Genomic DNA, 24,813 nt, shown 5'->3' with positions numbered 1-24,813 from the left:
ATTAAAAGGCATGATGGGAACTGGCTGTGATATTGGATACTTAAATGGAAATCCTATACAGTTGTCCATGGAAATGTCATCTGATCTGAAAGCATATGCACTGGGAGAAGTGAATTTTTCTGGATCTCTGACATGAAGAAACCCACTCCAAGGAGCTGTTCTCTCAGTCTGTGACTTAGTTCAACTCTCTGAACAAACAGCCGCTCTGCTCATCCTGAACAGTGTTGATCGGCATGGGAAATGTGCCAGCTTTCTCATCGTTACTGGCAGATTTCTTAATTAACTTGCTGATACTGCCACAGTTTTGGAGTGAAGCCCTGACTGTGCTATTTTTAGGGGCTGTACTAGGAACCCACCTGTCATTCAGAGCCTTTCTTCATGCGTGACATGCATGTGGACACCACTGGTCACAACGGAAAGGCACCTGGGAGATTATTGCCTCACTGCTTTAGGGCTCTTTGGCCCAATATCTTCTTTCCAGTCCTGCTGGCCAGAGTTTCCAGATCCACTCCTAGTCTTAGCTAAGCCATCAGGTAGCACCATGGCCCTAAGAGGCTAGCCTAGGAAAAGGGTTTAGAAGATCAGGCTAAGCCATGAGGCCTTGGAACCCCACAAAGAAGAGGATTGATCAGCATCCTGGGCTAGTGAGTTGTAGACCAAGCCCTAGTGTGGACCACCTGGTTTTTGCCACATCCTCAGACCTACACAGAACTCGTACCCGTGGCAAATCATTGGAGTGGGAATATATTAGAACAGAGAAGAATTTTCAAAATCACTAACTCCAAATTCCTCATATTATAGATGCAGAAAAGGTGGACTGCAAGAGCAAGATGACTTCTAAGATACTCACACAAGTGGTAAGAGACTAGAAGCCTAATGGAAGTAGGATCTGAGTTTTTCCATGACATACTTTAGCCACTGGCTAAAGTTAATGACCTCATCTAGAAAGTAGAGAGCATCATTAACAGCTGATTAGTCAGTTTTTCATTGCTGTGAAAAACTCCTGAGAAAACAACTTAAGGAAAGAAAGATTTCTTTTGCCTCGGGGCTTCAGAAGTTTCAGTCTATGGCCACTTGGCTCCATTGTTTCTGGGCCCCTGAGTGTAAGGCAGAACTTCACGGCTGGGAGCACATGGTAGAGCAAAGTGGCTTATCTTACGGGAGGCAGGAGGCAGAGAAAGTGGACAGCAAGCCTGTCCTGGTGAGCATCCTTCTTCTTCCACATTTGTTCCACCCTCTTCCTCTGCATTTGATGGTGCTGCACACAGGGCAGGCCTTCCTCCCTTACTTGCTGTCCTACGTGAGCATCATCTCTGGACACGCCCTCACAGACACACCCAGAAGCATGCTTTACTAATCACGTAGACATCTCTCAATCCAATCCAGCTGATCATCAGTATTAACCATCACATCATCATTGCAGGGATTCTCCAAAGACACAAAGGGTGGCTCTCACTGAAATATGAGCCATTATTTTTATAAAAGAAGGTTCAATTTAGTGGTTTTCTATCTATCTTTTGCTTAAGAACCTCACACTGAGACTGGAGAAGGAAGGCTGAGGGTATAACAGAGATATGAGATATCTCTACAGATAGTAATGACAAATGGTAGGACAGGTCAAAGTCCTACCTGTGCACATTGATTAAATTGTAAGAGTGAACACATAAAGGCATTAAGAATGAGGATGGCTGCTTAGCAAGCACGAGGCCCTGAGTTCAAACCTCAGTACCACAGAAAAAAAAAAGAATGAGGATGGATTAAAACTGTCCAGTGTTACTTACAATAAAGATGGAGAATCTCATATTTATAAAAAAAAATAGTTTTCCCTGGCTACCTCATTTCTTCAATTCCCATTCAGTTTTCTTTTTAAATACACAGAGGAAGCTTAGCATTATTCACTGTGGCAAGAACAACATGAAAAACATGAAGCTGGAAACAGGCAAGTGTTTATCATTCAGAAAATGGCTGAATAACCCTGGCATACTGACACCACTGAATGCAAGGCAAATAAAAAAGTGTCACAACAAATTGAATAAAGAAGCAGGTATGAAAATTCAGCCGTTCTCCACCAAACCAAACATCAAAGAAACCAGCAAAAATGCAAAACAGAGCTGGGGACGGAGCCTAATGGTAGTGTTTGTGTTTCACATGGCCAAGGCCCTGAGTTCAATGCCCAGTACTGTGACAAACAACAACAACAACATAACAAAATACCTCTCTGCACTGGTCCTTATTCCTGAGGACATAGGTATTCATCAAAATTGCTAACTGTATGGGTTTATCATTACTAATCTAAATGACCAAATATCCAAACACTCCAATAACAATTTCATTGTGCCTGGCATGGTGGCTCATGGCTATAATTCCAGTTAGTAGGGAGGCAGAAGTAGGAGAATTGCAGAGGCCAGCTCAGACAAAAAAGCAGGGAAATCTATTTGAAAAGTAACTAAAGCAAAAAGACTAGAGGGGTGACTCAAGTGGTAGAGTACATGCCTAGCAAGTGCAAGGCCCTGAGCTCAGATCCCAAGACCATCAAAATAAAACAAACCCCCAAATTCATTGAATGAGGGCCATAAGAAAACTACAAATTCAATTAAGAAAAAAATTGAATTGAAAAATTCAATTAAGAAAAAAACTTGAACATAGCTCCAAGTCAGCTGCATAAAAAGGTTCTTGGTACTGTTGTTAATAAAAAAATTACTTTTATTAATATATATAATATATGAATATACATATCTATATGTAATGTTAATAGTATTATATCAAAACTAATTTCCTGGTTTGATCATTGTCCTGTGGTTAAGTTGCTAACATTAGGAGAAAAGTATGTGGGAATTTTCTGTACTGTTTTAAAATGTTCCAAAATGTTAAAATGAGTTCAACATAAAGAATGGAAAGTATATAGCAGTTGCATTTAACGTCAGCATGTGGGAACAGTGACTTTACAGCACTTTTAGCTGTTATTCTTTTCCTCTGTTCATTATACTCATCATTCCAATTCTAAATAAGTGATCTCCTTGGCAAGAAAGGGTCCTAGTTATGGTCACACTGTACCAAGTTATTAAGCTTTCCATCCTAGCTGATAGAAACTAAGAGAAAGAATTGCTTCCTCTTCAGAAAGATTTGGCCAAAGGTGATAATGTAATTTCATTAAATCACTCTCACAATTTTCTTTGCTTCTTGAAAAGCTATATTCTGAATAGTTTCAGGAGCCAATGTAATATTGTTACCTTGGTTATGTTTTTTGTGAAGTATAACCCACACAGAGAAAGATGCAAACATCAAATATATTCATACTCACATCATGTATAATTTAAAAGTAAACACTCTTGTACTCTACTGGTTAAGGAGTGAAACATAAACAGTATTTCAGAAGCCTCACCACATGGCTTTCCCAATAAAAACCTCTGCCTTCCTCTAGAAGTATGTAACATTCTTACTTTTTGATCAACTTGCCCTCTTCTTTTTAATGCTGTGACATGCAGTTTTCTTTTACCTGTTTTTAGGATTAAATATTTGTATGTATGAAATGAGTCTATATATTTTTTCTAACATTTCTTTTTTTCAACATTGTATTTGTAAGACTACTCCATATTGTCAGCTAACTACAGTTCATTTCTTTTTTCTTATCTATCTCTCTATCTATCATCTATCTCTCTAGCTATCATCTATCTCTCTATCTATCATATATCTATTGTGTAGCGCTGAGAATAGAACCCAAGGTCTTGAGCATGCTAGGAAAGCACTCTACCACTGAGCCATGTCTCCAACTCAATTCATTTCTTGTCATTGCTGCATCTCATTCACTTTTTTAAATTCAATTTTATTTCCTTTAAAATCAACAAATAATAATTGTATATATTTATGGGGTGCAATATGATGCTATGACCTGTATACATTGTGGGATGATGAAATAAGCTAATTGCTGAATCCGGCACATCTCACACTTACCATTTCCTTGTGTGAGAATGTTTAAAATCTACTGTTCCAGGGATTATGAAATATGTGACACATTACTGTTAATAATAGTCACCATGCTCTATAATAGAACATGAGACCTGACTGCTCCTGTGTAATTGAAATTTTTTCCCTTTGTGATGGACATCTTCTTTCTCCTCATCTACCCCCACCCCGCCAGCCTCTGCTCAATGACCATTCTACTCACTACTTCTATGAGCTTAACTTTTTTTTTAAATCCTAGAGCCTTGCAAATGCTAAGCGTGTGTTCTACCACTAAGCTACATCCCCAGCCCCTCAACATTTTTAGACTTGACATGTAAGTGAGATCATCTATTCACTTTTTAACCCCCTTTCACATTGCTTTTGTCACTATCTTTGCACCTGCCACATCCCCAGCTTGGAATGCCATATGCCTTCCATTTCTCTGCATCCTGCTCCAAATCTCTGGCCTTCACTTAGCAAATTCTGCTTGTCCTGCATGGTCTGGCTCATTTCCACTCCTCTGAGGCTGATTCATCCTCCGTGGCTGAATGTGTTCCTCCCTCTGCCACATTACTGCACTGCTCCACATGCCAAGGCTTGATGTGGTTTTCATTATGTCTTACATTTCACAGTTAAAAGGCTTTAAGAAATGTTTATTGAATGAGGCCCATCCCCTGGGTCTCTCATAGTGTCCCATTTCAAACTGGCTTTGAACCACTGCCTAGCCTCTGCCTGTAGGTTACTGGCACTGAAGTAGGTTGCGCAGTGGGGAAAAAAACGTTTATGTCAGTCACACCTTTTTGAGCCTATGACTTTCTTAGTAGTTAGAAGCATGTCTTCTCATCCTAGGCATTCTAGCTGGTGGGTACATTCAATGAATAAATATACATAATTTCTGTCTATCTATCCTGGGTTAAAATTGTCTTTTCTGGTTATACAGGGCCCACTATGTGGTCCCTAAAAGGCCTCTTTGGCACAAAATTCCATAACACCAGATTAAAGGGGTATTGTCTCCCCAATTTTCCTAGCTTGTGTGTGTGTGTGTGTGTGTGTGTGTGTGTGTGTGTGTAACAGTTGAATACACACATCTGATTAAGATCAGTAACTCTTCATGTCAAATATAATCAGGGTAATTATTCAAAGCTGTCAACTTGATCATCTGAGGCAATCAAGCACCAAGCATTAGTTTCCCCCAGGAGGGTTGTTGAGAAAAATTCATACCTGAGGGCCTTGATCTGAAGTTCTTTTTTGCAGGGAAATGGTAGTGTGCCTCTTCCAGGACTGAGGTCCAGAGTAGTGTGGCCTGTGGAGGCTGTCTTGATGGTTCTCTCCTAACACAAAAGAAATCCATGCAGCCAACAGCCAACAGCATAAAGCACAGCTGCAGAATTTCATGAAAAAAAAAATTTTTTCTTGGCAAGTTGTCACAGCACTTAGTCTTTACATTTGTATTGGGCTTTAGTTTTTAGAGGAATTTTATTCATGATACTTCATTTAAGCCTTGCAGCCACACAAGCACAGTGATCTCGGTTCACAGGTGAAGAAACAGAAGTCACAAGCAGTGCTGTGGTCTCCCCAAGGCCATGATGAAATGGTAACTTTGCTATTTCATTTAGCAGTCTCTCAGCCAAAGCCTGGGACTCGGGAGGTTCCTGATCTTCATTGTACATCTTTCATAGCAGGATGTGGCATTACCATATAATCACTTTCAAGACTCTTTGATGCCATCACTCACAAGTGAATTCTAAATTAGGAATGAACTTTGGAGGTCACTTAGTCCAGTCTTACAATAATTGCAAGGAATTCTCTTTATCAACTGCTATAGTTTGGATTAGTGTCCCTCAAAGGACATTTAAAGGTCAGTCCCCAGGGTGAAGCTAGTGAAAGGTAGTGGAACCTTTGGGAGGTGAAGCCTGTTGGAGGTCCTTAGCCCATTGGCTTGCACCTCAAAGGGGTTTTGGGGACCCCAGTCTCTCCCTTTCTCTCTTTTGATTCCTGACACATGGCATGTAAGTGGTTCATTCCACCATACACTGTGATGTACTATCTTCATCAGGGCAGCCTGATTTTGAACCTGAACTTCAGAACCATGGGTCAAAATAAGCCTTTTATCTTTATAAGTTAATTATCTCAGTTATTTTGTAATAATAACACAAAACTTTCTTTTATGCCAGTCCTGAGCCATGTTAGGTCTTTCTTACATTGAATCCTGTTAATCTTTTCCCATAAGTCTTAATTGTCTATGATGGGACCTACAAAAAATGTCTAATTCCTCTTCTTCAAATATTTGTGGGTGGTGCACTCTCTTTTTCTGGCATAAATATCCCAGCTCCCTCAAGCCACTGCTCTCTCTTGTACCAGCAGCAATAGAACACTTTAATAATTTCTAACATTCATTGAGCAGGTAAAAATGCGAAGTACTTTTTAAAATTTAAGCCTCCCCACAACTCTATGATAACAGCACTCATTCTGTTATCCTGATTTGACATTTGGAGAAACTGAGGTTCCGAGATTTAAGTACCCTGCCCAATGTCACCCAGTAAAACTGGCAAGTACACCCATGCAGTCACAGTCTGCAACTCTCTGTCTAAACTATTCCTCTATAGACTATTCTCATCTCCCTGATTCCAGTCCAACAACAACCAAAATCTTCAGATACCAACTGGACAGAATGTGGTCTGATAACTCTAAGAACCAAGTCCTAACACTCATCACCCATTCACTGTGCCTGGGAACAAGTCAAACCATACTATGCTGCTTTTTGTTGTTATGCTGTGTACACACATCCCTCAGGGACACCTCAATCTTTGCCACAATATAGCTATCACTCTCAGGATCAAGTAAAATTGCATGTGGCTAGCTATTAGAGCCATGAACCAGCAGGCCTCTGCTTAACTCATGAGCTTCATCTCACATCACACTCCTCCTCAACAATTGTGCACTGAGAAACATGGGCTGCTTTCAGTGGCAGATGCCCAGTCCCCATGTTAGGGTCTTCACATGCTGACACATGGCCTTCCCCTGCTGGTGGAGTTGGTGTGTCTGGTTCCTTATACTTCAGATTTTGATTTTCAGGTTACTTTCTCATGCTATCTCTTCCATTCATCATCCACCCATCCATCATCCATCTATCCATCCATCCATCCATCCATCGTCTCTTGGGCAGAAGTAATAAAGTTAACCATGGTGCCTGCACTCTAAGAGCATACACTTTTACATTCTCATGCCTTAATGAAAAGCAGTGTCTCCATTGTACACTTACTTTTCTTTCAAAGCATTGTCAGAATTTTTTAGTTATAAATTTTCATTTTGTAATACCTAAATACATTCTCGTGGTTTAAAAAAATTCAGTGATAAAGGTACTGCAAGAAATGCCCCTTGATGTCACCTTGCCAACCCCAACCACATCTCAGTCCTTTTCATAGGGTTAATTGCTATTACTATTTGTCATGAACTCTGCATATATTTGCAAATATATTTATATGCAGAGTACATGTACTTTTGCATAAAATACTCTTGCATATACGTAGGTACATATAAATATATAATTTTGTTTACTTTATGTGTGTGTTTAACATAATGGCAGAATACTATGGATGTCATCTTTTCACAGTGTGTCTTGTGGATCTTCTATGTAGACATTCATATCATTCTTTTATCTTCTCATGAAGTTCCACAGTATGAAGGCCTAACATACTTACTATTAATGAGCATTGAATAGGCTGTTTTAATTTTTTCCTCTTATAAACAATGCAATAATGAACACGTATGTGTTCAAGTGCAAGAAGGGGAATTGAGATGAAGTGAATGGGCAATTTTCAATCTCATATTATTAATTCACTTTAAAAATTTATAATCATATCAAAGGTGCATGAGATCTAATTTCTCTATACTTTTACCAATGTTTGCTTGCTTCCTTTTTTTTTTTTTTGACAAAGGTTTTCACTGTATAGTCTAGGCTGGCCTGGAACTTGCTATCCTCCTGCCTCGAGTTCCAGCATGCTGGGATTACATTCTGATATATTCTGATTACACCTGGCTGCATGGTGATTTTTTTTTAATAAAAGAATGTATTGTGTGTACACTCTATTGAATTTTACACTTAATTTTGAACTCTAAGTTATTGTGGGGATCTACAATAATTCCCAAATTATCATAAAATCTTAAATTCTGAAAGAAGCTTTAGGGATCATATAGGGATCCATCTTGTTATTTGATATGGCATTCCCTAATATGGCTGCTTCTGACTGTGGAGTAGGCTGTGTAACTTCTGTGTACCCTTCTGGTACCATCCCTTTCCAGGAAATGGAAAGCAGGATTGAGGAATGCACTCTGCTGTTAGCCTTCTATAGGCCTAGACCTCATGGTGAGCACTTGGATACCTTGGCCCCTCACCATGCCCCAGCTCCAGATTTTCTGCCAGTTCTCTTTGCCAGAAGCTTCTGGTAAGCTCCAGCACTTTCTTTCTCTTCTTGTTTTCTAAGACTGATGGGAAATTCTAGGCAACATTAAATTATTCCAATTGGGCTCACTGTACATATATTCTAACCTTTGTTAGTGGTCCTTGCTACTTTGTTTACCCTCTTTTAAAAATCCATTCTTTTCTCTTCTTGTTGCATTCCCCCAAGTGATACACATTTAATGTGTCCCCAAGCTCCCAATTCCACCTCCTGCCCCCTCATTATACTAAGCTGTTGGGGCCTTAACACCTCCTGTCTTTACCTCAAAACTCTCATTTCTTTTGTTGTAATCTTGGAAAAGTATCTGTTTTCCTCAGACTCAGCCTCCACACATACTCCTAACTCCCACTCAATTCAGTTTTCTTGTTCAAATTCACTTTTCCAAATAATGTCTCCTCTGACTTCTAACAGGCTTATGATTTCCTTTTGGAGAATAGGTTCCTTTCCTTGAAAATGTATTGCTATTATCCCTTTATCAAGCTTCTTCAGAGTATACTATTTCCAGTTCTTTAACCCCTAGATAGTCTTCACTCTTCAACCCACTGCAATTGGCTTCCAGTACCTCCAATAGATTAAAAGCAACCCCTCGATTATTCCTGCCAACAAAATTTAATAGCACACCATGACCCAAGACTTCCTTCTTTCCCTCAATCATTCAAAAAGAAAGCTAGGCATGATGCCAGTACCAGGCTGTTCCTTGGTACTTGGGGATTGGTGCCAGGATCCCCCATGGATAAAAAAATCTAATGCTCAAGTCCTTTCTATAAAATATTTGCATGTCATTTACACACATTTTCCCATATACTTTAAATCATGTCTTGATTACTTCTAATATCTAATGCAATGTAAATGCTGTGTAAATAGTTCACACTGCATTGTTTAGGGAATAATGAGAAAAAAAAAATCTATGTGTTCAGTGACCAGTACCTTGCAAAACTTCAGTACTTCTGAAATCTTTCTGCATTCTTTCCCCTTCTTTCCATCTCCAAGCCCCTATCAGTCAAAAACCATCCCTACCTAGACTATTCCTCAATTAAGCTTACTAGATAGACTTCTCATTGTATCATGGACTTTTTATAATTTGATAAAAAAAATATATGCAATGCCATATTTTGCAAACAGTTTTGGAGGTCACTGACAATCTCTTTGTAGCCAAGCTCTAGATTCCTTTGGGGTTCTTTTATTGACCCAAAGAACCCTACGTCAGAGCGTCTCCCTTGTCATTTTCAGTAGGGCTGTATATTTATAAAGCACAGTTCCATCATGTCTCCCCCTCGTTAGAAACTGACAGTGCCTTGTCTTCCACAGAAGCAGAGCCTGACTCACCACTCTGATCTTCTTTCTCGCAAGTCCCCTATACCAACCCCAAGTTCTTTCCAAACGAAGACACAATGCCTAAACATGCCCCAAGCAGCCTCATTGTTCAGAAGCTACTCCATCACCTCCCACCAGCCAAGTCTCTATTTATCCAAAGCTGTCACTTCTTTGAGCTACCTTGACACTTTGCCCTTCTGAAACTCTCACATTCAGCCTTGTTTTAGAGCTGACCATACAAAAACTTTTCAATGTGAGAGCAGGTGTCATCTTATTTTTCTACCTCCTGAAGCACCTGGCATAATGCCCAGCCCAAAGCATATACTTTATAAAATTTGGACAAAATTAAGCCCAAATCTCTCTTCCACATCTTAGTTACAATTACGTCCTTATCCTATTTCCTTTTTTATATAACTGTACTTCAAATATTTGGAAACAACTATCTTGCACTGTTCCTTCCTGGTAGCTGGGACTACAGGTGCTCCCATTGTGCCTGGATCTTAAAGTGACATTTAAAAAAATTCTATTTCCTTAATTTGCTCAGAAACAATTTTTTAATGTGTTGCCAAAGGCAGTTCTATTAGGAAACTGCCCATGAGTGTCTGAAGCCTGAACTAAATTAACAATTTTTTTATTAAGTACAAAGAGAGTACTGATTTTAGTGACAAAATAAACACCTGTTTTTGATTTTTTTTCTCCAAATTTCACACTTATAACCTCAATCATCTTTCATTTGGATAAGATCACTTGGGAAAAGAGTAGCTAGATCTGAAAGGACATATCTCACAATTATATGTAAGTTATATAAGCTTTCTGACTTTTAAAAATTTACATAATCTAATAATAGGGATTTTTAAATCAAATGATATTAGTAAAACTTTGATAGAAATGATGTGCAGTACACCCTGTGTCTTAGTTTATGCAAACTTTGTTGGAGAGCTCTAACTGAATTTAGATTTTTATGTTATTGCAGCAGAATCCCTGTGGAAATACATTGTTGACAGTTTTACCTATTCTGAGAATACGATTTATATACAGTTAAGAGTAGGCTATTTTTGACTTGTCTGCAATTTCTAGAACTGTTCTAATTCAGTTAAGTATAGAAAATGACCCACATCCATCTGACTTAGAATGCCCATAAAACCACAGTAAACTTTGCCTTTAACATCCAGCCTAATATTTAATAATCCTCTGAATGATTACTTTCAGAAAACAAACTATTGACTGTAAATCAAAAGAGCTTCATAGGGAAAGAGAATGTCAAAAAGAGAAACCATTTCAATGTAAAACAACAAAAAACAAAACAAAGATGGTAGATGCCATTCACACTGAGGAACATGGTAGCTAGAAATCATTGGCCAACAGCAAAACATAATGCTCCCTCTGTATTTTTCCTGACAAATTATGCCTATTAGTTTGTAAAATTAAAGCAAAAGTCTGGGCTAAGATGGGAGGTTAAACCTACATACCTCATTTCATTTCTTCCTAAAAATCTACCAAAGTTAGAATAATAGAAAAATATACAATAAGACAGAACAGAAATAAAATGTGGGGACCTATAAAGACCGTTTGTAGACTCTTAGTCCAACCTCAAGCTACAGTAGGCAAAGCTGAGATCCAATCCCATTTTATCACAAAAATCCTCAAGGGCACAGAAACTGGCAATAGGAGGCACCCTAAAGCCAGGGATGAAAACGTATGGCATGAGGCTAAATAAAGATTTCTAAGAAAGCTGTTATAGGGAGTTAGAGGCCTAGATTTATTTTCCAGCTTTCTGTCACTCTTCTCCCAAATGAGCAGATATTAAAACAGAGGGATTGGGTAACATATATGTTTAATGGAAACGGAGACTCCCAATATAGCTCTGAAACACTGACCCTACCCTCTAGGCCAGCCATCATAAGACTCCTCTTTGTAGAATCTATCAGCACAGACAAGGCCTAAAGACCTTGGCCTAGGCAAGACCAACTGGGGCTTTCCCAGTTGAAAGACTGTGCAGGTCTTCCAACAGGGGAGCTCAGTCAACAAACTCCACCCACGTTTTCAACACTTCCAGTCAAGTGTTTAGTCTTATTCATGAGCAGATAACCGAGAATTATCAAGCATCTGAGAAGGCTCTAATATCGAACACTGAGATAAAAGCAAACAAACAGATAAAACCATCTTAGAGAAACAGAAACACACATAAGAAAATAGTTGAGTGAAAACTTCCTAGAAAGAAGAGCAAAAGAGTGCCTCCTTTGCAAGTGTGAAACCCTAAGTTCAAACCCCAGTCTCATCAAAAAAACAAGAATAGAAAAAATAAGGATGGAAAACTGGGGAAAAGGTAAGAAAAGTACAAAAAGTCCAATATTTGAATAATATGATTTTTAGAAAGGGAGAACAGAGAAAGTAAGTTTAAGAAATTCAAGATTAATCAAAACCATTTTCCAGAGCTGGACATGAGTGGACACATCTAAAAAGCCTATTAATGCCAGGCACAGTGGCTCACATCTGTAATCCCAGCCACTCAGGCAATAGAGATCTGGAATACTGCATTTTGTGGCCAGCTCCAGGCAAGAAACCAGCAAAACCCCATCTCAACAAATGAGCTGGGTGAAGTTGCAAGTGCCTTGTGATCCTATATTGTGATCCTTGTTATACGGGTGGCATGGGTAGGTGGATCGTGGTCCAAGGCTGGTCCTGGGCAACAATGCAAGACTGTATTGGAAAGTAAAGTAAACAAAGACTGGGGGCATGGCTTAAGTGGTAGAGTGTCTGCCTAGAAAACATGAGGCTCTGAACCAGAATTGCTAAGTAAAATAGGTCTACTATATGTCCCCAGTGTCTAGCACAATGAGTTAAAACAGCTACACCTAATAACATCGTTTCAAAATTTTCTCCCAGCTTCCAGAGGAGAAAAGCAGAGTACATACAAAGGGTAAGAGTGGCTTTGGATATTCAGTAGCAATACTGAAAGCAAGATCATGATAAATACTACTTTCAAAATTCTGAAAGACAACAGGCACCAGTGGCTCACATCTGTAATCCTGGCTACTTGGGGAGCTGAGATCAGGAGGGATGCAGTTTGAGACCAGCCCAGGCAAACAGTTTGTGAAACCCCATCTCCAAAATAACCAGAGTAAATTGGGCTGTAGGTGTGGCTCAAGCAGCAGAGTGCCTGCTTTGCAAGCATGGAGCCCTGAGTTTAAATCCCAGTACCAGCAGCCCTCTTTCCACCAAAATACTTGTATCCACCAAACTGAGACAGTAAAATAAATGTTAATTTCAGACGTGTGATTAAAATATTTCTCATGTACCTTTTCTCAAGAAATTACTGGAGAACGTCACTCCAGCAAAGTATGAGATTTTAAAAAAATGAAAAAAAAAAAAAAGACTACAGTTTGGGATATAAGAAAACAAAGAGGGGTTAAGAAAGGGAAGAGAAATCTTTGGAATGACTGCCATACCCCAAGTTTGGACTGTGACCCAGCAGACAGGCATAGGGAGATTCCCACTGCCAACAAGGTGCCTAAGTCAGTTTGATCCAGGTTTTCTGTACTCCTATTTTGATCAAGTTGAATGTGACCTTATTCTCTCTTCCATGTCCCACTGAATTGGTCAGCTGACCCTTATTTTAAACCCCATTCTCACCCTTAAGGATTGTGCTTTATAATTTACCCCAGAAGACTAAAGAGAAGCCATGGTGAGGTTAGGTCCAGAAAATAGCACACCACTCCCCCAGATCATATTTCTGTAAACAGGACGGGGTGCTCAACTGGTAAGTCCTGTTTTCCAGGACTCACTTGTGACCCTGCCTACTGCTTTCTCCCAAATAGCCTTTTAACACTTACCAGAGAAGCTAAGGCCAAATTATGACCCAGAGACTCTTGTTTAGTTTGTCCTCTCCTAAAAAGCCTATATCTTAAGACAATATTGTGCTTTCCTTACACAGCTAGACTTGGTTTATTACTAGCTTTTCAAAACCAAACAATACATTATTCCAGAATATATACATAGTAGCTGGCAAAACTCTGAAGACTGACACAGAAATCAAGATAGTGGTTATTTGTGGAGGGGTAAGGAAAGAGGAATTGGAAGGAGGCACCCAGCAGGCTGTTAAAATATCGAGGGTTCTATTTTTAATCTGATTGTTAGGAACACAGGTCATTATCATTTATTTTCATTCTTTAAATGATGGCCATACTTTTTATAGTCTTCTGTATACATGAACACAAAATTACATCACAGCCTTGCAAGGTTCCCTTCTTTTATAGAAAAAGCAGTAATTTTATTAATACCCATCTCAGGATTCCCGATCTGCCCCCCACCCCCAAAGGCCTCAATTATAAGCCACTGCTTCCAGAATTATTTGTCTTGGTCCATCACTTCATAGTGCAACATGAAGGTTAAAGAGACTGAAGCCTATTCACAGAACAAAGACGCATGCAGTTTCTAGTTCTTTTTTTAAACTTTCTTTCTTTTGGTGGTACTGGGAAATTGAACTCATGCCTGCTGGCTCTACCACTTGAGCCACACCCTTGGGTCCTAGTCCTCTCCTTTCTTAGCACAGCAAAATTTTGGCTAATTTTACAAAACATTTTACTATCCTCTTGGTTAGTCTCTATTTATGATGATGTTTGACAATATCATATTAATATCTCAAAAACTGCTTTTCTTCAACAAATTAAAGGTACTTTACTTTGAAGCTACTTGATTTATCCTGCAAATTTCTTTCATGGGCAGGGCTAATAGGATGACAACTTTTGAATGCAGTCCCAAGTAAGACATACAAACCACACAGACTTCTTGGGCTCTGGAAGGGAACATTTAATTTTTATCCCTCTCTCTTCTGCTCAGTAGTGTGATCATCTCTCCATGATATGCACTGGTCATGGCAGATATACCTGTGCATTGTTTATTTCAGTGCTTCCCATTCTCCTAATCCCGGCACTCACTAAGTGGTGCTACTTGTGTGCACATTAGCTGCTGCTCCTGCCAGGCCTCCCCAAGTGAACCAACACGTCAGTATGTCAGGAACCCACCCCTGGCACGGGTCTTCACAGTCGGGAAGGTCTGGCTTACAGTTACAATAGCAGGGAGAGCTCTCAGCTCCTTAAAGTCACTGGAAGAGGAGCAACATGAGGACAAGATGGCTGCTCTTCAAAAATGGCAGTGACTGACAGCAGTTTTATTTTGTTTTCTAACTTCTTCCTCTAAACATATCCTCTCTATTGCTGAAGATGTGAAATCAAGTGGAAACGTCTTATGGCACTTTGTCACAAAATGTTCCAAACTCGAAAGCAGTAAATTGGAAAAACAAAAACAACAAGGGTCATCATCAAGTTTTCTGTTTTATTTAAGATTTTAGTTTTAATTCTGAAGAAAGAGGTACATTTCCTTGTTTTTAGTTTTAGCATCAGGTTATAACCAGGTTTTTGTTTTCTTTTCTCCTGTCTTTTCAATACTGCACAAACGTCCAGAAACTACAGGGTTAAGTAAAAGCTGCAGGCAAGGTCAGAGATTTGCTCCTGTTGGTGATCAGATGGCCCCAGAGCAGTGCTATCTCAGAGTGCCCTCATCAGGTGGATTTAAGGTCAAAGAAAAAAAGATTCTGACAGAGGAGAAAGAGTGAAGAAATCACTTATAGTTCAGCTCTTGTACTTGTATAGGTATTAAATTTGTGAATACTTTTTTCTTTAAAACACCTGAATTTACTTTAAATCTAAAGCCAAAATGTTTTTCTCCTTAAAAAAAAATCACTTCTCCCTTCCTTATAAACTCTTTAGCAATAGGCCAGTTACTACTACAGTATCAATTTGTCTTGCCATCAACTTCCAATAAATTCTTTTGGTTAACAACACAATTAAGTCCTCCCCATCAACTCAACAAAAGACTTAAAATTTAAATTAAAAGCATTTTTCCTGCAATAGTGATTAGCTGAATACAAGATGGATGCCAGGACCACTGCTTTCCCCATGCGTTTAGCAATCTCATTCAAATTAACCTGGTTTTCAAACCTCTGCAGTTGATGATGTATTTACGTGACCTTTCCTATAGATTAAATGTCATTTTCTGCTAAGCAGATTATGTCATTATTATGCGCAACAGACAAACAGTAATTTTCTAAAAGTATCGAGACTGCCCTTTGATTTTTTTTCCTCTCCTTAAAAAGGCATTTTTTTTTCAGAAACATTCAACAGTGTCACTCAAATGCTGGATCAACAGAAACTTTTACAATTAAAAAAAAAAAAAGATGGTAATGACCCTGTGATCACATTGCATCTGGGAGAAGGGAGAAAAAAATTAATCAGGTACTGGATTCTTCAGAACATAAGAGATGAGAAGGGAGCTGTGGGTGGGCTGAGAGGGAGAAAACAGGGTGGGACAAATCCTGCATTTTCTAATGGTTTCTCCTCTTTGCCTAGTGGCGGTCCAGTGTTGAACTCTGTAGTAGATCTGTGGGGGTTTTGCTGGGGGGTCTGAAGGCCGTCTGAAAGCCTGGGGGTGGGGAGTGAAAGCTGGAAGGATTTGAAGGAGGAGGGTAGGGATTCCAACTGGCTCTGTGCAGAGGGATCTGTGTACTGAAGGGGGCGCTGTGGTGGGTTTGTGACGGAGCAGTGCTGGGGCCGTCCATCTCTGTGAGGGCCTGAAGGGATTTTAGCCAGTGTGGAGGATTGTCATCTTGAAGAGAGTCTAAACTGTTTCCTGAAGATGCTGGAATACCTAGAGAACAGAAAACAAGAGGGAAAATGGTGAATTTAAAGAATAAGTTCACCAAACTAATTTAAAAGACAAAAGTGATTAGTTTGTCCAAGAAGAAGCACAGAAAAATATTGCAATTTTAAAATTCTTCCAAATAAGACCTTTAAAATCTATGTTTAGTCCCCACTACTCCCCAGCAATGACCAATATTTATTGTCACACAAACCCATGCCTCCTCTTCAACGACAGACTTAGTCCCTCACTATCACAAAGGCGGAACTGCAAAAAACAAACGATTCCCCAGAAGTGAATGATGGTATTTCCCCATTGTGCTTGTCCTTCTCTAATAGGGATACATAAATAAGATAGCCTTATAATAGAGAGCTTTATTTTTAAAAGTGGAGTATGTTCCTTTTAACATGGCTCAGTGAGATACTTTTGAGGCCTACAAAATACACGCATGCTGCCAGACATTAATACCTACTTAGACTAAAAGGAGCAACAGAGGCACAAATGCCTTAGTACACAATTAGGCTGACAAGTTCACCGAGACTGCACAATCCTGACCCTAAGAATGAAAAAGGCCACTGCAGGCTAGTGGCTCTGTGAAAAGGAACTTACGTTGAAGAGACTTCTGTTTTGATTTAAGCTGTGCTAAAAACCAAACTGATGACCATGAATGGAGCTAAAGGGAGTGAGAGAGTTACCTGTGATGATGGCTGGGTCTGTCCAGCTGCCAGGGCTGTCCCAACTCACGCTGTCGGTGGTGGCAGTGTTGGACGTTGGTGCACTGTGGTTGGCGTTGGAGGGGGAAGAAGAATTGGGCAGTCCACCAAAGTTGATGTTAATGTTGGGTAGAAGTGCCCTTAGCCCGTCCTGCCATTCCTTCATATTTAAACTCTCTACAGAACTGCTGTTGTCTAGGAGATTTACCAACAAAAAATGAAAGATAAAAAAATAAAAAGCTGATGTTAGAAACGTATGTTGTTCTTTAGTGGTTAAGCGGGAAAAGACTTATTCTTTCTTTACTGAGCATTTAAAATGGGTTGTCCTAGCAAAATAAACTGAGTTAGGATTTTACTTATGAGCTCAGAGCCCCTGAAGTGAGGGAGAGGAAACTTGCTCAAGGTCAGGAAAGGGAGCTTCTCATCTCTCTGTAGTCTCTTTCCCAATATGTGTGTATAAATTGATAATCCAGTTTCAAGACTCAATGCTCCAGAGCACAATCTAGTTCCAGCTACATTATGAAGTTTCTGTTAGTGAGGCATTTAGCCACCCTAGCTGATGTATGCTATGAAAGAGCAAGTCTGCTAAGTTCAATAGGAGAGTTTATTTCTGAGCCCATTAAAGGGAAAAGTCATTTTATAAAGAATAAACATAAGCCAATAGAAAAAGAAAAATAACTAAGTTCTTCCTGATTGCAAAATTGGTAGCGCATTTCAGAGAAGAAAGGCAATAATGAACAGGATTTTGAATTTGAAAAAGAATATTTTTCCATTAATCACAAAGATCAAGGAGTCAGGGTCTAGTAGGACCCTTCTTGGATGGAGTAATTTCCAACACAGTCTTCCTACTCTAATAGTTCGATCAGTTTATTCAAAATCTGAGGCCTGTTTTCAGGGTCTATTTATGAATAGTGCCAAATATAAGACACGCAACATAAAATGGCTTTTTATAAATTGTGTCTAAGATAGCTTGATCTACTGCCATTCAGAATCCACACAATGTAACTGTTTATTTTGGGGGGGGGGGAAGCATTTAATTACTTAGAATAGTTGTTTTATTGAAAATAGGAATGTGAGTCAAATTACCAGCTATAATTTTTGGAAAGAAACATAGGAAAATGTTCTCCTTCTACAAAATGGATCAGCAATCCCCACTGAGGATGATGATGAGTGATGGTGACATTCTGTAAGGCACAGTCAATGCTGTTTGGTAAAATCCTGATTTTCTTCTTATAATTTTGCTTTGCACCAACCACTGATCTATACCAAATTATATTTGGTTTCAGCAAATGGAACATGTAACTCTATTAACCTTATTTATAAAAAGACCAAAAACACAACTGAGCCTAGTCATGGTCATCTCTGAAATTGACTAAGATGAATAAAAAGCCTCTACACTATACACTCAAAATAAAAGCAGGGAAAATAAATTCCTCAAATTTACTTTCATTTCACAATTAATAATATTTACTAAGCCTTATCCTTCTTATGCTTGCATATTATTTTATGTTTGCATTGTGTTGTACAGTTTACAAGGTACTCATCTGATCCTCACAACAACCCTGTGAGGTAGGCAGAGCAGGAATAATCTGCATTTAACAGATAAAATAGACAAGAATAATTTGTTAGCAGGGTATGATGGTACACACATATAATCCCAGCTCTCAAGAAGCTGAGGCACGAGGATCAAGAGTTCGAAGCCACCCTCTCTCAAAGTAAAAAGGAATTTATTCAAGTTCACAAAACTCATTATTGAGAACTGAATTCAGATGCTGCAAGTTATATTTAAAAAATCAACTCTCTGTTGATCTGCTTTGTGTAGACTATGAGATTTTTTAAGTCAAATATTTAAGGAAAAATCCAGGAGCCTATGAGGCCCACAATTAAAAGGAGGGAAAAATGAAATACAGAAGCATCAGAGGCATGTCCATCAAGAATGATGAGCAGACAGAAAAAATCCTGTGACTGAATACCTTCACCCACCAACGCGGACCTGGGACTTGAACCCAAGGCCTCATGCATGATAGCCAAGTGCCATACCACTGGTTATACCTACCAACTCCTGGTGTGTGTGGGGAGGAATTCTAATCAAGAATACAATCATCAGTTTCCCCTACCTTCCTAACTGCACTGAGGCATGAACAAGAGCACACTGATAACAAATTAAAATCCTGGATTACCTTCAATTATAGGAAGGTTTGGTGGCAAAGGCACATTCTAACCTCTAAAGCAATTAAGTAGGCAGGCTGAATAAACTTAAAGTGGTTTTCAGTTAAACAAAACTGAACTCCAAACAAGAAAAATTTCTTAGAAGGGAAATAAAATCCCCCTAAAATAAAAGATGATATATAACTATACGGAATTTTTTTCAAGGAGGATAACTGCCACTAAGTGGCCAAGGTCACTAAGAAGTCTATGCAAATGACAAGCATAGGGAAGAAGGCCCCTTATCTCACTTGCTCCTTATTTTTGCTTTACATTTAGTGAAAAATGAAACAACAGAGCAACTGATTTTGCATTAAAAGAATAACACTTGCATTTATGCAAAATTTATTTGAAAATCAGTATTGTCAAAAGACAATAAAGCAAGAGGTCTATAAAACTCTATGTACTTTGCACCTAATTTTGCTGTGAACTTAATACTGTTCTAAAAAAGAAAGGCTACTTTTTTTTTTTAAAAAAGGATATTTATTCTTCTGATTATACAATTACAAGATTAAGTTAGCCAAAGATGTGTGTCTATTGCACATGATACAGAGACAGTGAAGAACTTAGATCCTTCCACCTACACTCTGACCATATGATAGAGAACTAATTAGCTATTTATAATTTTTAACAATCTTGAACAACAAACATAAAAACCCTCAAAACGAAGCATAGCCTAGACATTTTGGGAGCCTGAGAGCATGAGGGTATGACTTATATATAGTTAAGCTGCAAGTGTCCTAGGACTGTAGTGGTCTGACAGCTTTAGCTGGAATGGGAGTTTAGAAGAAGAAATGAAATTTACTTCACTTTTTTCCACTATTCTAAGTCAAGTGCTGGCATAAAGAAAGGGTACAAGAAAAGAAACCATCTAAATCTTAACCTCACCTGAAATCAACTCCTTTACCCCCGCCCTTTACCCCGCAGCCTCCAACCTAAATTTGTTTGGCTGTGGGATTCTAGTAATTCCATTCCTTGAAATACACACGGCAGGGTTTATTTATCTGTTTCTTTTTCTTCATTGCTGGGGAATGAACCCAGGGATTCTCCTGTTGGACAAGCGCTCTACTTACCACAGAGCTACATCCCTAGTCCCACAGCAGGGTTTAGTGATGCCAGCACCACTGACATTCTGGAGCACCTTATTCTTCATTATAAGGGTTGCCCTCTGTATTGTGATATGATTAACAGCATTGTAGGCCGCGACCCACTACATGCTAAGAGTACCAAGTTCCCAAAATTGTCTTCTGACATCGCCAATGTTGGGGCAGGGGCAAAACTTCCCCACTTGAGAACCACTGATGCAAGGGAAGTTGATTCCTTTCTTTCTGTAGTACTGCAATTTGAATTCAGGGCCTCTAGCTTGCTAGGCAGGCCTATCCAGCATGAGATGAGGCCCTGAATTAAAAAAAACCCTAATACCAAAACAAAAACAAAAACCAAAAAGATATAACTTTATTTTTAAAGAATTTAATTAGTAGTAACATAATGTATTGGAGGAAGGACTGTTTATTGCTAATATGTTTAAATGTTTTATGATGTTAAAAAAACTAACTTTACTTTTGTAATATGTAAAGATGTACAACAAAATACTATTTTCAGTTCTAAAGAATTTGAGGGCAGGAGAGGGGGATCAAGTTGTTTAGTAGTTTTATTTTTGGTATAGAACATAAAGTATTAATAAATGTCCCATTTGCCTGGCTCAGGAAACCCTTTATTAAAGAGGATATTATGACTAAAATTTTGACTAACACCCAATCCTTAACTAGTAGATCATCATACACTAAAGCAAGCTGACAAATCTAGATTTAATAACAAAAGTCCATGTAAGATGTATGTGTTCAAGCTGCTGAGTTAAAAGGCAAAGCAACTCTTTACTGAGTGCCTCCAGTATGCAAAGAGCACAAAAACACTTAAACCATCATCTCTGTTCTGAAGGAGCATGGAGCCTTGGCAGGGAAACAATGACAATGCATGAAAAGTCTAACTACAGAAAAATCAATGAAGAAATGTCCATCATCATACATAACCAATAAATACTGAAAAAGAGAGGCCAGCTGGGCACAGAACACCGGCATTCATGGGGTCCATGTCTTAGTTACTACATAGACGCTCCCTTTAACACAAAAGTCTCGAAACAGGTTCAAACTGCCTTTGCTATTTCTACATAACACTGGGCTAGTCCAACTATTTACTGGAAGCACAGAGAAAAACATTATAAACAATGATTATATAAAGCTGTGTTCTAACATCAGACCTTCCAGTGACATTATAAAACAGGAAGACAGGACTTAGGCAAGTCCACAGTTAGCCTTATAATGGCCAGAATGTTTCTTTCCTTTGTTTCTCAGATTGACTGTAATGTGTTTATTATTACAAAACACAAAACTATGGTCGGCATAACACAGGCAAACCTGTCAATACAAGCCAAGGCTTTTTCTGTTTTCATAAAATCTTCACTCTAGAGAATGGAGGAAGTTGAAAAGGTAGGGTACTAGGAAAATGCATCCCTCCCACCCTGATTTCATCTATTTTACATATCAGGGCATCATGCAAAAGGTTCCAGAGGATGAAGACAGATCTCTGTATAATGATAGCAGTGAGAGAAAACAGATATTTCAGACAAGCCCCCAACTAGTGCAGCTATTTGTTTCCACTAGCACATTTTTATACCACTATCAAGGTATTATGTCTTCTTGGGATTCCTGCCTCTACCTCTTTTTTGGTATCCCTCCTCAAAGATCTTTTTCATTAAACTACAAACATCCAGGCCTTATTAACTGAACTAGCCTATACAACTAAATTCACAAATCTACCAATTTCTCTAACATTTATGTTTCGTTAGGGGCAGCTGACTTGCATATTTGACCCTAATCCTTAGGTTTCCATTACAGACTGAAGTACTGGGGCCAGAAACCTTGTACTTCAAGCTAAATTGCTCTATGAGAGTAGTCAGACACACCCCAACTAGGAAGTAAGTCACTGGGAGCTTCTAGTTTCAAAATATTCCTAAAATTTCATTTTGTACTTCAGTTTTTAAGATGTATCTAATGGCCACTCCATAAAACCACTATCTACAATGTTTGTAGATCTGATCTTGTCTTTTTATCTCAGATTTAATCTTCACAGTTCAAAATCAGAGGCTCCTAATTCTTAAATTTTTAGCAGAGAACAGGGAATGGCCTATCTTAGCCTCTGCACTGGGTCCCCACTAGCCTATCTCACCCTGTTATACATTATTTCCTACCAGCTTTAGAGATCGAGTTACATGAAAGCCTAAACTCCCTCAAACTTCAACAGTGTATCTCCAAGTGACTCAAATATAATGAATTCTGCTATACCCAACTTTGAAGAGTAGACAAAATTTGTCATGTTGGAACTTAAAAGAAAGCTTTTGTGTATAGGTATGCCGTACTTTAGGATAGTTACAAAATCATCCCAATTTATTAACTAAAATATGCATGGAAAATGACTGTCAATTCTTTCAGACATATATTTAGTTTATGAAAAAAATGTTATTCTACTTAAACTTGATAGAGTTTACACTCGAATTTCTAGGATTTTGCTTACTATAAAACAAGATAGAGCAATACTGCAAAGCAGATTTGCTGGGACACTGACAAAATCTGCATAGATCTGAAAGTAAAGTTTAGAGTTAAGTGAAAAAAGAAACAAGAATGCAAATAAAGAGAGTTCTCAGCAGAAATGCAGAACGTTAACAAAATTATAATAATAAAAGTCAAAACTTGTTCATATTAGAAGGAAGCAGAAATGGCATAAATAGAAAACTCTAGATCAGCTGAATATGATTTGTGCTTCTGGACTTTATTTTCTGTCATTTCCTTGAGAAGAATGTTTTCCTATTCTTTTTTATTAATTTTTATTCCTTCTCCCAAAGTCTTATTTCTACCTAGATTATTCTAGATGACAGCACCATGGCCTTAGTGACCCACATTCGGCATGAGCTCCAGCTCAGTCTCTGAAAATTATTTGTTCTTCTGGATAGCTGTAGACGTGAAGGTTCAAACTTGATGTAGAAAGTGACTTTCTCTAACAAAGCCTTTTTAATTCTTATCTGTCTAATGCTTTGAACAAATGGTTCTCTCCAAAAGATGCAAATTTTACAGAAATCAGAAGGAAGTTTTGGGATCCAAAAGGATAAGGGAAATGAGCCACTAAGATGGTGTTTTTAATAGCATTTCAAATGCCAAAACATGAGTATATTTCTTAAAAACTCAATGCATTAAGTGTTTAAATAAGGACTTCTTTAAAAAAATATATTCTAGTACATGTAGGACCACTGGTGAGCAGGGAAAAGACGCTTCTGTGGAAGAGGAAATGAGCAATCTCTATAGAACAGAAGGTAGTGCAGGCAGCAAATCATAAAAGTAGGAACATTTCAAAACACAGATATGTTTTACACAACATGCATTTTTCTCTTCTATAATGTTCATACAAGAATCAGTAAATAAAGTTCGGATGAGAATCAGATCATTTGAGAAGAGGAAGGTGTCTAGATGACTGATTTATGAAGGATGTCTGTGTAAAGCTATATATAAAATAAGAAAAAGTAAACTAAAAATTTAATACAAAAGATATATTCTTAGACGTATCATAAACTTCCATCAGATGGAACCTGAACCAGGAGATGTAAACAACAGAGCTAAATGAAAGAGAGGAACAACAAAAACAAAAATCCATCTAAGACATTTGCAAACCCTGATAAGCATTCAAGAAAGCACAAAGCTGAGCACTGGCTATGAACAAACCCAAAGATGACCTCGGGAGCACAGAATTAAGGAGACCAGAACATGATTTCCTCAAAACACATTTTAAAATGTGTTTTAAATGTGATAAAATGTGCATGAAGAGTGTCAACCTCCTAACACATTTTGAGGTTTAAGTCTGTTATAAGAAAATAAGTGTAATAAAATGTCCCTTGCAGATCATCTGTCTTTTCCAAGGTGGTAAGGAGGAAAGAAACTTTAATTTTGGACTATATTCTGACCAACAAAGAATTGGTTGGCTGTTGTGAAAATACAAACCCTAGTAGTTATGTGACATCATTTTAGGATTTACAGAAGCAAAGAATGAGAATAACTAGACTTGAGTTCTTGGACAGCAGGTATCCTGGCTTTTATTTTTTTTTTTTTAAACAATTGCCACTGTATTGCAACCATTTACATACACCTTTATTCTTTCCTACCAGACTCTAAGTTCCTCCTTGATTTGGTAAATAGTGCCTAAACCTAAACTTCAATAGGTACTTAATGTTTCCTAAATAAACAGCCCTGAGTATTTGTTTCCAGGTTTTTAAATAAAGTAACTTTCCGAAAAACAAACAAACAAAAAAAGTCAGAAAAAAGATGGGCAGGGGTTATCCCATGGCTACAAGGAGCAGTGATTCACAGGCCGTAGCAAGTTATTATACAGGAAAAATCCAATATTAGATTTGAAAAGAAAGATTAGAAAAGATGGACAGA

The 24,813-nt window shown here is 38.4% G+C and overlaps 1 protein-coding gene and 1 pseudogene across 5 annotated transcripts in view; one reads left to right on the top strand and one right to left on the bottom strand.

Annotated features, from left to right (window-relative positions):
* Positions 1 to 4,589: 4,589 nt before the first annotated feature.
* On the top strand, positions 4,590 to 4,710 carry LOC141421113 (small nucleolar RNA SNORA42/SNORA80 family; annotated as a pseudogene).
* A 10,326-nt stretch (positions 4,711 to 15,036) lies between these two features.
* The window catches only part of Cnot4 (CCR4-NOT transcription complex subunit 4), a 117,121-nt gene continuing 107,344 nt past the window's right edge, over positions 15,037 to 24,813 (bottom strand). For 3 of the 5 annotated variants that reach the window (XM_020182916.2, XM_020182917.2, XM_074062420.1), the window contains 2 exons: positions 17,108 to 17,320; positions 15,037 to 16,421 (listed from right to left, as the gene is read on the bottom strand). In XM_020182916.2, the coding sequence (XP_020038505.1) occupies positions 16,120 to 16,421; positions 17,108 to 17,320 (515 nt within the window). In that variant the 3' untranslated portion in view covers positions 15,037 to 16,119. The remainder of the gene's footprint in view (positions 16,422 to 17,107; positions 17,321 to 24,813) is intronic. The other 2 variants (XM_020182918.2, XM_020182919.2) reach the window with 1 other exon arrangement.

The sequence above is a fragment of the Castor canadensis genome, chromosome 2 (genome assembly GCF_047511655.1).
Source record: "Castor canadensis chromosome 2, mCasCan1.hap1v2, whole genome shotgun sequence".
Lineage (NCBI taxonomy): Eukaryota > Metazoa > Chordata > Mammalia > Rodentia > Castoridae > Castor > Castor canadensis.
Note: the sequence above shows the minus strand (reverse complement) of the source record. Positions and strands in the feature narration are given on the sequence as shown.